Source organism: Dama dama, chromosome 2, assembly GCF_033118175.1.
Source record: "Dama dama isolate Ldn47 chromosome 2, ASM3311817v1, whole genome shotgun sequence".
Classification (NCBI taxonomy): domain Eukaryota; kingdom Metazoa; phylum Chordata; class Mammalia; order Artiodactyla; family Cervidae; genus Dama; species Dama dama.
The window spans coordinates 25947960-25961159 of NC_083682.1; the positions used below are offsets into that span (position 1 = coordinate 25947960).

Genomic DNA, 13200 nt, shown 5'->3' on the forward strand with positions numbered 1-13200 from the left:
TCACTTATGCTAAGTGAAACAGGTCAGTCATAAAAGGGGCCAAGGCATGAATTTCCAACAAGCATTTCTGGGGCCTGGCACATCAGTTATTCTTGTAAGCCAAGTGTGACTATTCACAGCAACATGGGGCAGCAAGGGTTAGGACCCCAGAGAAGGCCTGGCAGACCTTCTGCACCTTTAGATGAAAAGAGATGGCTTCTGGTTTCTGGAGGTTTCCTAGAAGAAATAGGCTGGGGTGGTGGGGGGCGGATATGTCTAGGTAGGGATATGAGGCAGTGAAGCGGGGCAAGGAAGTACTGCAATCAGAAGCTTGACCAAGCAGTCAGTGATGGCCAGTGTAAGGAGGAAAGAGCCTAGTGGTGTAATTTGCTTCCCTGCTACCGTTTCTTCAGAAGGACCACTCTTCCTTTGAAGTAGATGTTATTTTTTCAAGGTAGAATAAAATAATACTTGTAAGGCAATCAAAATTATGTAATTTCGTGTGATGCGTTAACCGTCAAACTGACAGAGAAACTTTAACAAATATTTATTGAGCTCTTATTGGGTGCCAGGACTGGGAAGCCTGGCATGCTGCAGTCCACAGGATCACAGAGAGCTGGACATGTCTGAGCCACTGAGCAACAAAGTGCGTGCAGACCTTGTACTAAACCACTGGAAGTAAACGGAGCCAACCCCTCACCTGTTTAGTCTGTGGTGATCAGAATTCTGTTACTTACACCCAATTGCCATCTTCTTTTTTTTTTTCATTGTGAAAATTCCTACCTTCTCCCTAGCCCCTAAACACCTTTCTACTTACTGTCTCTATGAATTCAGCTTTTCAAGGGCCTCTTATAAGTAGAATCAAATGATATTTGCCTTCTGTGACTTGCTTATTTCACTTAGCGTAATGTCTTCAAGGTTAGGGTTAATTCAGTTCAGTCACTCAGTCGTGTCCGACTCCTTGCATGACCCATGGACTGCAGCACTCCAGGCTTCCCTGTCCATCACCAACTCCCAAAGCTTGCTCAAAATCACGTCCATTGAGTTGGTGATAACATCCGTCCAATCTTCTGTCGTCCCCTTCTCCTGCCTTCAATCTTTCCCAACATCAGGGTCTTTTCCATTGAGTCAGTTATTCAAGTGAGGTGGCCAGAGTTACGGAGCTTCAGCTTCAGCATCAGTCTTTCCAATGAACATTCAGGATGGATTCCTTTAGGATTGACTGGTTGGATCTCTTTGCAGTCCAAGGGACTCTCGAGTCTTCACTAACACTACACAGAGTTCAAAAGCATCAGTTCTTCGGCGCTCAGCTTTCTTTATGGTCTTCGTCTCACATCCATACATGACTACTGGAAAAACCATAGCTTTGATGAGACAGACCTTTGTTGGCAAAACAATGTCTCTGCTTTTCTCTACTTCTGCCCTGAGGCTGAATGTTTCTGAATTCAGAAGGGAGTTAAAGGGATTGGCGTGGAGGAAGGGAAGCCCAGGTGGAAGATTGCCTGGTTTGATCTTCTTGCTATCCAAGGGATTCTCAAGAGTCTTCTCCAACACCACAGTTTTCCAAATTTGCTGGCATATTGAGTGCAGCACTTTCACAGCATCATCTTTTAGGATTCGAAATAGCTCAGCTGAAATTCCATCGCCTCCACTAACTTTGTTTGTAGTGATACTTCCTAAGGCCCACTTGAATTTGCACTCCAGGATGTTCTGGTTCTACATGAGTGGTCACACCATCGTGATTATCTGGGTCATTAAGATATTTTTTGTATAGTTTTTCTGTGTATTCTTACCACCTGTTCTTAATATCTTCTGCTTCTGTTAGGTCCATACCATTTCTGTCCTCTATTGTGCCTATCTTTGCGTGAAATACTCCCTTGGTATTTCTAATTTTCTTGAAGAGATCTCTAATCTTTCCCATTCTATTGTTTTCCTCTATTTCTTTGCCTGATCATTAAGGAAGGCTCTCTTATCTCTCCTTGTTATTCTTTGGAACTCTGCATTCAGATGGATACATCTTTCCTTTTCTTCTTTGCCTTTCACTTCTCTTCTTTTCTCAGACAACCATTTTGCCTTTTTGCATTTCTTTTTCTTGGGGATGGTCTTGATCACTGCCTCCTGTACAACATCCCGAATCTCCATCCATGGTTCTTCAGGCACTCTTGTCTATCAGATCTAATCCCTTGAATCCATTTGTCACTTCCAGTGTATAATCGTAAGGGATTTGATTTAGGTTATACCTGAATGGTCTAGTGGTTTTCCCTACTTTGTTCAATTGAAGTCTGAATTTGGCAATAAGGAGTTCATGATCTGAGCCACAGGCAGCTCCCGGTCTTGTTTTTGCTGACTGTGTAGAGCTTCTCCATCTTCGGCTGCAAAGAATATAATCAATCTGATTTCAGTATTGACCATCTGGTGATGTCCATGTGTAGAGTCTTCTCTTGTGTTGTTGGAAGAGGATGTTTGCTATAACCAGTGTGTTTTCTTGGCAAAAGTCCGTTAACCTTTGCTCCAGGTAGCTCTTGAGTTCCTGCTTTTGCATTCTAGTTCCCTATGATGAAAAGGACATCTTTTTTTTTTTTTTTTTTTTTTGGTGTTACTTCTAGAAGTTCTTGTTGGTCTTCAAAGAACCATTCAACTTCAACTTCTTCAGCACTAGTGGTTGGGGCATAGACTTGGATTATTTTGATATTGAATGGTTTGCCTTAGAAACGAACCGAGATCATTCTGTCATTTATGAGATTGCACCCAAGTACTGCACTTTGAACTCTTCTGTTGACTATGAGGGCTACTCCATTTATTCTAAGGGATTCTTACCCACAGTAGCAGATATAATGGTCATCTGAATTAAATTCACTCATTCCAATCCATTTTCGTTTACTGATTCCTAAAATGTTGATGTTCACTCTTGTCATCTCCTGTTTGACCACTTCCAATTTACCTTGATTCATGGGCCTAACATTTCAGGTTCCTATGCAATATTGCTCTTTACAACATCGGACTTCACTTTCATCACCAGTCACATCCACAACTGGGTGGTGTTTTTGCTTTGGCTCTGTCTCTTCCTTCTTTCTGGAGCTATTTCTCTAATCTTCTCCAGTAGCATATTGAGCACCTACCGACCTGGGGAATTCATCTTTCAGTGTCATATCTTTTTGCCTTTTAATACTGTTCATGGGGTTCTCAAGGCAAGAATACAGAAGTGGTTTGCCATTCCCTTCTCCAGTGGACCACGTTTTGTCAGAACTCTCCACCATGACCCGTCTGTCTTGGCTGGCCCTGCACAGCATGGCTCACAGTTTCATTGAGTTGGACAAGGCTGTGATCCAAGTGATCAGTTTGGTTAGTATTTTATAATTGTGGTTTCCATTCTGTCTGCCCTCTGATGGATAAGGATAAGGGGCTTGTGGAAGCTTCCTAATGCTGGGGACATCCCTATTATTGCAGGTGTCAGAATTTCCTTCCTTTTGAAGGCTGAATTAATACTCCATTGTGTATATGTGTGGGTGTATAGAGAAAGAGACATAGATAAATCTCACGCTTAGGTTATTCATTCATTCATCCAAACAGTATCCATTGTTTATACATTGATAGACATTTGGGTTGTTTCTACCTTTTGACTATTGTGAATAATGTTGCTATGAACCTGGGTGTACACATATCTGTTTAAGTTCCTACTTTCACCTCGTTCAGTTATGTTCTCAGGAGTGGAACTGGTAGGACACAATCTATGTTTAATTTTTTGAGGAACTGCCGTTGTGTTTTCCACAATGGCTGCACCATCTTCCATTCTCACAGTAATGCACAAGAGTTCCAATTTCTCAACATCCTCAGAAATACTTGTTGTTTTCTTTTTAAAAAAAAATAATAGCCATCTTAATTGGTATGGAGTGGTATCCTATTGTGGTTTTGGTTTGTATTCCCTGATGACTCGTGATGTTGAACATCTTTCTGTATGTGTATTGGTCAATTGTATATATTCTTTGGAGAAATGTCTATTTAAGTCCTTTACCCATTTTTATATCATGTTGTTGTTGAGTTATATGAGTTCTCTATATATTCTGGATATCAGATGTATGCTTTGCAGTTATTACCCCTCAAAGGTTGTTTTTGCATTCTGTTGATTATGTCCTTTAATGCAGAAAAGTTTTTTTTAACTTTGATGAAGTTCAGCTTGCTTGTTTTTTTGCTCATGCTTTTTGTGTCATATCCAAGAAATCACTGCCAAAATTAATGTCATGAAGTTTTTGCCCTGTGTTTTTCCCATAAGAGTTTTATAGGTTTAACTCATACATTTAGGTCATTGATCCATCTTAGGTTAATTTTTTGTATGGTATAAGGTATGAATCTAGCTTCATTTTTTTGCATGTGAACATCTAGTTTTCCCAGAAAATATGTTGAAAAGATGATCTTTACCCCATTGAATATTCTTGAAAATTATTTGACCATATATGCAAAGGTTTATATTTGGTGTCTCTTGTGCATTGGTCTGTGTGACTGCCTTTGTCAGTATTACACTGATGGCTTTGTAAAAAGGCTTGAAATCAGAAAGTATGAGACCTCCAACTTTGTTCTTCTTCAGAATTACTTTGTCTATTCAGAGTCCCTTGAGATTCCACATGAATTTTTGTATGGATTTTTCTATTTTAACAAAAACATCATTGGGATTTTTATTAGGGACTAACTTAACAGAGCAACTTTAAAGAAAATATTGGTTTATATAAATCATCATTCTTATTCTAACTTGGATGTTGGGAGCCTATGGAATTATAGACACAAAATGATCCTTAGAAAATATGAATTCAGAGCCCAGATCCTTCTACTCCATGCCTTTCCCCTTTCTGACCACTTTTGTTGGCAATTCTCTTGACCCCTTTCTCCATCTTTCTGTACCTCCAAGGCTGCTCTCCAAGGAGGAGTTGGAGAGCAACTATATTTGAGCCCATGCCTTTAATATTAGACATTGATCACAGCAGTATTGAGAAGGCTTCTCAGGCCAGGCTGCAGAAATCCTGAAGAACCACTAAGTGGATTGAGCGAGATCCAGTTGTGTGCCCCTCTGTGGTCTGGTGGCTAACATGGTTGTAGAGAAGCTAACCAGAGCAACTCTGGAAATAATCTCCAGCCTGTGTGGCTAGAGTCGATGCACTTACAACAAACTAGCAAACAAACAAACAAAAACAAAACAAAACAAAACTGATTTCAGTTATCCTAACAAATTTGTATATTCAAGATTGACCCCTTAACAAATTATAGGAAATTGTATAGGCCCAATGTATAGGCCCAATGATCAGACCTTTTCCTGCAGATTTAGGCTAGACCCATCCTCTGGGCAGGTTTAAAATCATAGTAGGGTGACAGGAACTAAAATCAGCTGGTCTAGATCGTGCTCCCTGGATGCCTGTTCCCCAACCAGACCACCAACGTCTCCCTAACTAGGAAGCTGGGGATGGAAGGGACCAGGGGCCACTGCTGGTCCTCGTGGAGGAAGAGAGGAAGAAATGCTTGTCTATCTGCCTTGGACAGTATTTTCATTTAGAAAGTATTTTGGTTACTGTCAGGGAAGGTTAAAGGCTGGTTGCCAGAAAAACCAAACTTTTTCCTTCCCCACAGGAGGATTAATGCTCTCCTTAAACTCTTTTTTTTTTTTTTTTTTAAAGCCTTTTCTCTTCTTCAAAGGCCTCCTGTTTCTGCAGCATTTCAAATGAGACTTTTCCTTTTTGCGGCGGTTTGTCAGTTGGTGGTGGGTGAGCCTGGTGAGCTGGCCTTTTAAAGCTGAGCTCAGTCCACGGGGCGTGGTTCTCCAGTGATTCATAAACTCTGTTCGGGGGCCCTATGATCAGCATTCTCAAGTACAAACTAGGGGACTTCCCTGGTGGTCCAGTGGCTAAGACTTCATGCTCCTAATGTAGGGGGCCTGGGTTCAATCCCTGGTCAGGGAACTGGATCCCACATGCCACAACTAAGAGTTCTGCTGTAACTAAGACCTAATATAGCAAAAAATGAAACACAAACGAGGGCAGAATTTACCAAAATCTACTACATATAATAAGTCATGAAATTTTTAAAGTTTTGCATATGGACATTTAAGATGTTTATTGGGCATGATATAATGTATTATTCTTATTATGTTTAGTAGTCTGAAACTTAAGACAATTATCCTTAGAATTACCTTTAGCTAAACAAAGACCTGATTATGTTCTCAGATCTGACCAATTCCCAGCGAAATGTCATGCTAAACAAATACATATAAATAAATAAAGCTCTAAAAGTAGCCATTTCAGATTAGTTTTGAGCCTAGTCCTTTTGGGGGCCTTCTGATTTAATTTCTCATTGATTGATTGCATTTATCAAAAGAATAGATTGAATATAAAATAAATATTTTAGAAATACTTATTATATATTTTACACATAAAATAAGTATTTCTGATTTAATGGAACAGTGTTTGCCCAACTTTAGTCTTTCACAAACTTTCTATGTGAGTTTTGCCAAATCAGTAAACCACTTGTGTTTTTGTTTCATATATTTGCTTAAATCAACTCAAATTAAATCTACATCTGAACCGTCCCATGAAACTGTTGATTTACATGTGAACTGCTTGTCTTTTATGATATGCAGCAGATAAATAGGTAACTTTTAAAATATAAAAATGTTTATCCATGTGACATCAAAAGTGTTCATCTCGCCTCCTTCCATGGACCGCATACCATTGTTGGGAGAATATTGGTGGTCAGAGCATTTCTTTTGTGCTTTCCTCCTTTCTCTCTCTAGAATTATTACAGAGAGAAGTGTTCTTAATTTTAAAGGACTTACCACCCCCCGCCCCGTTTGTCTTCATGGAATACCAGACTTTAATTCACTAGCAGCTCATCCAAAGTTGAGTATTCCTTGGGCCTTTCCTGGCAGTCCAATGGTCCAGTGCACAGGAGCATGGGTTTGATACCTGGTCAGGAAACTAAGATCCTGCATGCCACATGGCCAAAATAAGTAAATAAAAGTTTGAGTGTACCTTGACCCAGCCCGTTTTCTGCATTTACTGGTAAGGGAAATGACTGAAGTTAAAGAACCACCTGTGTGTCATAGCACGCGGTAATCATAGAACTCAGCAAGTGAACTTAGCTGCGTTCTTGGGGTCCAGCCTCTTCTGACCTCTGGGAGACTCACTGAGGTTCGAATGGAAGCAGGGTTGAAAGGACTCTAGAGAAAAGCTTACCCTCTTACAAGTGGGGAGACGGAGGGGCAGAGTGGTATACCTCAGATGGTACTTTCAGCTGGTATCACACTGGCCACATTGCCTGCCTCCCCAGACTTCTGCTGCATTTATCGCCCACCCTCAGAAGCCTGGTAAGGCAGGTCTCCTGCTAGGAATCACAGGAGCCTGCTGTTAGAAATAGCTGCCTTCAACCTCAGCCAAGGTCTGAGATCACTGGTGTGACACCCCAGGAATGACAGAAATGTGTCCAGTTCACATACACAAGACCACTCGTGACCTGGAGCCCCTTCACTGCTTAGGGGAAGAGATGGTGACGGACAGGGCCGTCTGGCATACCGCTGTCCATGGCGTCACAGAGAGTCGGACACGACTGAGCGACTGAACGGCAACAGCAGCTGGCTATGACATAATTCTAAAGTACTGAGGGTCTGATGGTGCTCTGATGCCCAGTAGCCCTGCTCAGGGGACTTCTGTTTTAGAAACCAAATTCAGAATCATCCCCTCGGACTATCTCTTAAGCTAATGAGTAGCCTTGAAATGTCCCCATGATCCTACAACAAGGGGAACCCAGGCAAAAACGCCAGGTGCAAATTCTGAAGCTCTGAGTCCTAATCTTGAGTTTGGACTGAAAGGTTTTAATAAAACCCTAACGACTGACCACACATTTTGAGTCTCTCTTGCCTTAAATGTGACTTGCAAATGTCGCAACTACCAACCAACAATTCAGAAACCATTTAGTGTTTTCTATGCTCTGGCAGGCTTAGGGAAACAAGGATAAATGGGGGCGGGGGGTGGTCTCTGCTCTGGAGGGATTAACACACCAGTGGAACAAGCCAACCCATAGCACCTCCTCCATGAAGCTCTCCCAGACTCTGGGGAGAATCAGGAGATCCCAGTCCTTGGGTCTCCTGGGAGCATGCGCTGCCCTCTACAGCCTTGACATTGCTTCTATGCTGTGTTTTGAGGTCTGCTGGCTCTTTGAACAGTGAGTTCCTAAAGGGCAGGGGCTCTATTCCCAGTGCCTGGTGTAAGTAGGTGGCCCTCCAGATGCTTTTATAAAAAGGGAAGTTTGGACGGTGTCCTGGGGAAGCAGAGTAGGTAAAAATACCAGGTGATGAGATGCAAACTGGGTAGTTCATTCAGCCCGAGGGTCTCAGGGAGCTTGACAAAGGATGACGGCGTTTGAGCTGGGGTTTGAAAGGAGTTTCTGGGAGCCATCTGGGGACAGCCTGGGAAGTGATTATGTATCCATCACGCGTACAGCGTGTGAGCCCCTTCTTGCACCTGACAACTTTCCTGAAGGAAACACACATCTTTGATTGGCCTACATATTTCTCTTAGACAAGTCAGGTGTCTGGCTAACTCTGGATCAGTCCCTAACTGGTTAGTAACAACTGATTTCTAGCTGTCCATGTTAAGATTTAAAATTACACAGAAATGCTAGGCAGGGGCATTTCTTGTCCAAATTATTTCAGGCGAGCTTTATAAGAGTTCCAGGGAATGTGTGGGAGCAGAGAAGTCACACTGATGCATGTGCTTCTGCTCAGTAGGGAGTAGTTCTGAAACTTCTTTAGAAAAGAGCAAACCTCTGATCCGGATTTTGCTATAGCTCCTATAAGGACATTGTTGCAATCTGCCCCGCCCCACTCAAAGCCCCTTTTCTTTAGGACTTCTTTTCTACCAAGAGATAAAATGTATGCATTAATTATATTATTATCTGTTCCTCCCTGCTAGAGTGTAACCTCCATGAAGGCAGGGATCTTGGTGGTGTCATTGATGTATCCCAGTGCCTGGAACAATGTGTGGCATATAGTAGGCACTCATAAAATTTGTTTTTAATTTTTAAAAAATAATTATTTTTGGCTGCTCTGGGTCTTCATTGTGACACATGGGGTCTTCATTGCTGTCCTCAGGCTCTCTGGTTGTGGCAAATGGGGAATACTCTCTAGTTGCGGTGTGAGGGCTCCTCATTGCAGTGTCTTCTCATGTTGCGGAGCAGGAGGCCTGGGGCCTGGGGGCTTCAGAAGTGCGGCAGGAGGGCTCTCCAGCTGTGGCTCGAGTTCAGTTGCCCCACCGCATGTGGAATCTTAGTTCCCAGACCACGGAGGGAACCCGTGTCCCCTGCATTGGCAGAGGGATTCTTAACTACTGGGCCACCAGGGACGACCCATCTTTGAATGTTGATATGAATGAATATACTGAATGTATGAATACATATACTGAATGTACGAATGCATGAATACTTCTGCCCCAGATCTGAGCCCAAGTAAAGGGAAGGACAGCGGTCCTGAGAGAGTGGAACTCGCGATTAGAGGGTCACTGCTGCCCTCCAGGGAGCTGGCCTCCATGGCATAGGCTGCCTCCTCCCAGTGGTTGGGCTGGTTTGTCCCCCACCATGGACATCATGAGTATACTCAAGCAGTAGAAGAGGTAGATGCCCTGAAGTCCTCTGATCATCTAAGTGGCTGTCGTTTAAATGTGTTCTTTATCGCAGGAGTTAGCTGGGATGCAGTGCCAAAGACCACCGTTTCGGGAGACCTGAGTCCAAATCCCACACTGGACCGTCTCCAGTGGTGTGATGGAGGGTCAGTCATTAGCTCTCTCCAAGCCTCAGTCTCCCCATTTGTCAGACAGGGGCAGTGAGCCTCTCTTCTTAGCGTGCCTAGCAGGATATCTCCTGACGCCCGGGAGGCCCGCCACGAGCAGCGTGTCCCGCCCGAGGAGACCCTCCAAGGGGCGGGCAGTGTGGGTGGGTTCCATGAGCCCATTTCCCAGCCAGTCCCCAGCTCTCCCCCGGAAAAGATCCAGCAGCGCGCCGTGCGTTTTGTAAGGGAGGATCATACAGCAGCCCCCGCTCCTAAACCCGAATCCCCGGGAAGTCAGGAAGATGTATGTGTTTTAAAACATTGGGAGGTCTGCGTTGGATCACCCCGGAGCCGCGGCTTCCCCCCGCACCCCCCCACCCCACACCCCCCCAGAGCAGCTGAGAGGGAAGAGAGGCCAGTTCGTCTGCTGGGAGTGCTCCCGGCTCGTGTCCCACAAGGGGCTGCCTTCGCTCGGTTTGGCGGCCGTTGACTTTTAAATCATAAAAAGCCGCTCTTATATACAGTTTACTCTGCTGCTCAAAGGCAGTGGAACGTAGGTATTTAAAAAGGGAAAAAAAAAAAAAAAAGGCAGAAGAAGCAGCCGTTAATCCCGCCAGGCTTCTGGCCACTGGAGCAGTTGAGGATGACAAAAGTTAATTAGAAACATGAGCAGTTTAACCGAAAACACTTGTGACAATCGGAAGGACAGCCTCTCGGGTTGGAGAAGTTTTCCTAGGGAATCGTTGCAGGAGAAAGTGACTGCAGCCGGGTAAGTCATGTCCCTGTGACTTTGCGGTGGGGGGGGACAGGCTCTTTGGGGGCCGAGGTGCTGCACCCCGTCTGCGCTGGGCGGGCGTGGTCGTGGGTGGGCGCGGGGATGGGCTCACAGCCGTGTCCCGGCCCCCTTCCCTCTGACAGCTGCCCCGACGTGGAGGATGGCGCTGTGTGGCTCTGCCTGCCGCCTGAGCAAGGGGGCTCTGGAGTTCAGGTCATCAATCTGGGCTGCCTTAGTGCCTAGCAGAGGGCCAGTTTGGAACCCGCCCGTCTCAGAATAATTCCAGTTCTAATTTGGAAATATTTTGAGGCTTTTCTGAGAAAAGGGGCTGGCTGGGGAACTACACCCTGTGTGCCAAGGGGGAAGCCTTGACTTTCAGATAACCTGCGTGTTTTCCTGCTGACGGTGAAGCCTCATGCTCAGTTCATACTCTTCAGCTCGAAAGCCTTTTTTAAAACTCCAGCCTGCATCACGTTCGTAAAAGTGCCAACATAGGGAAAACGTATATGCTTTGATGGGATTTAGCAATTTCTGTGGGTAATTACGTCTGTCAAGATTATCCTTGGTTTCTCTTTTTTCTGGATTTTTTTTTTTTTTTTTTGAATCTGTTCTGTGTTCATGTCTCTGGTACATTGTTTACTTAAAGTTGGATAATCCTAGATTGTTTGTCTCTGCTACATTGTTTTCTTAAAGTTGGATAATCCTCCATTGTTTCCCTTTAGTTGGAAAACCAGGTTATGGGTTGAATCATTCAAGACAGGAGATATTTCTTGTATCATTCCGGGACAATCACAGCTGGTGGTGTGGATTTTTGTTTGTTTTCCGGTGAAGTGTGTGCCTAATTGTGCCACATGCGTGTGGATGTTAAGGTCGGTGTGCATTCACACAGCATATGCCAAAATGTGCGGGGGTGGGGTGGGGGTGTGGGGGAGGATGTGAACAGCGCCTGATGGAGAGTAGGAGAAAGCCAAGGTGTAATTTAAATTGAGACACAGGTAGTGGAGCTGCGTGGCATCCGAGTTGGAGCGATTGGCCGTGGAGCCCTGGCCGATGCCCCCTCGTGACGAGTGCAGGTCCATGCATGAAACTCAGGTCTCCCTCTCTTTCCCATCTCCGCAGAGCCTTTGGCGAGCCCGGCATCCTCCCACCCCGCAATGAGCGAAGATGCACCCGCTGCTTTGGAGGGAGGCGGCGGGGGTGGCCCTGCTAGCTGCGTTGCCTCCTCGGCCATCCCCCAGCCCGGCTCGGCCTCCAAGCCCTGGCGCAGCAAGTCGGTCAGCGTGAAGCACAGCGCCGCGGCGGCCGCGTTCTCCGCCAAGCCGCCCACGCCCGAGCCCCCCCGGCCCGCCCCCGAAGCCCTGAAGCCGGCCCCCAACAATCAGAGGTCCATGCTGGAGAAACTAAAACTTTTCAACAGCAAGGGGGCTTCCAAGGCGGGCGAGGGCCCGGGGTCGCGGGACACGAGCTGCGAGCGGCTGGAGATCCTGCCCAGCTTCGAGGAGAGCGAAGAGATGGAGGCGGGCGGCCGCCCGCTGTCCGTGGCCGGCCCCCCGTCCAACAGCCCCAAGATCGCCCTCAAGGGCATCGCCCAGAGGACTTTCAGCCGGGCGCTGACCAACAAGAAGAGCTCCCCGAAAGGCAGCGAGAAGGAAAAGGAGAAACAACAGCGCGAGAAGGAGAAGGAAAAAAGCAAGGACCTCACCAAGAGAGCCTCGGTGACGGAGAGGCCGGACCTCAAAGAGGGCCCGAGAGAAGACCCCAGCGGGGCCGCCGTGACCGAGATGCCCAAAAAGTCCTCCAAGATCGCCAGCTTCATCCCCAAAGGGGGGAAGCTCAACAGTGCCAAGAAGGAGGCCCCGGCCCCTTCCCACAGCGGGATACCAAAACCAGGGATGAAGAGCGTGCCCGGGAAATCCCCAAGTGCCCCCACGCCGTCCAAGGACGGGGAGCGGGCCCGGGGTGGGAAGCCGAGCTCGGGGCTCCCCCAGCAGAAGCCCCCGCTGGACGGCAGGCACTCCAGCTCCTCCTCCAGCCTGGCGTCCTCGGAAGGAAAAGGCCCCGGAGGGACCGGCCTGAACCACAGCATCAGCAGCCAGACCGTCGGTGCGTCCGTGGGGACCACCCAGACTACGGGAAGCAATACTGTCAGTGTCCAGCTACCTCAGCCCCAGCAGCAATACAGCCACCCCAACACGGCCACCGTGGCGCCTTTCCTATACAGGTAGGAGCGGCCGCCCGCCTCCCCGGTCCTGCCCAGCGCTGGGCAAGGGGCCTTGGCGGGCAGGGCTTGGGACTGCCCTCGGGAGCATTGAGGCAGACAGCTCAGGGGCCATGTGATCAGCTCCTAATAGGGATGTTGGCGGTGTGCTTGAGGGACAGTTAATTCAGCGCTGCTGGAGCGTGGGGGTAGGTCAGAAAGCTACAGAGTGGAAGGACAATGTGAGTGATCCTAAGATGCAGAGGCGTGGCCCTGGCACACGGGGACCCAGGGGCTTGGCAGAAGCAGCCTCAACAGTAGCTAGGAGGGTGGTTTGGTTTCACTGGACAGGCTCTGAGGTCAGTCCTAAAGCATCCTGAGTGTACTTTAAACAATGAAACACAAAACCACCTTGCTGAGCAACTGAGACTTCTCATAGAGAAGCTTATC

At 46.5% G+C, this 13200-nt stretch overlaps 1 protein-coding gene across 6 annotated transcripts in view; it reads left to right on the top strand.

Moving 5' to 3' along the window:
* Positions 1 to 13200, top strand: part of NAV2 (neuron navigator 2) — a 417005-nt gene that overhangs the window by 228570 nt on the left and 175235 nt on the right. For all 6 annotated transcript variants that reach the window (XM_061167929.1, XM_061167935.1, XM_061167940.1 and 3 more), the window contains exon 7: positions 11673 to 12774. In XM_061167929.1, coding sequence (XP_061023912.1) covers positions 11673 to 12774 — 1102 coding nt within the window. The remainder of the gene's footprint in view (positions 1 to 11672; positions 12775 to 13200) is intronic.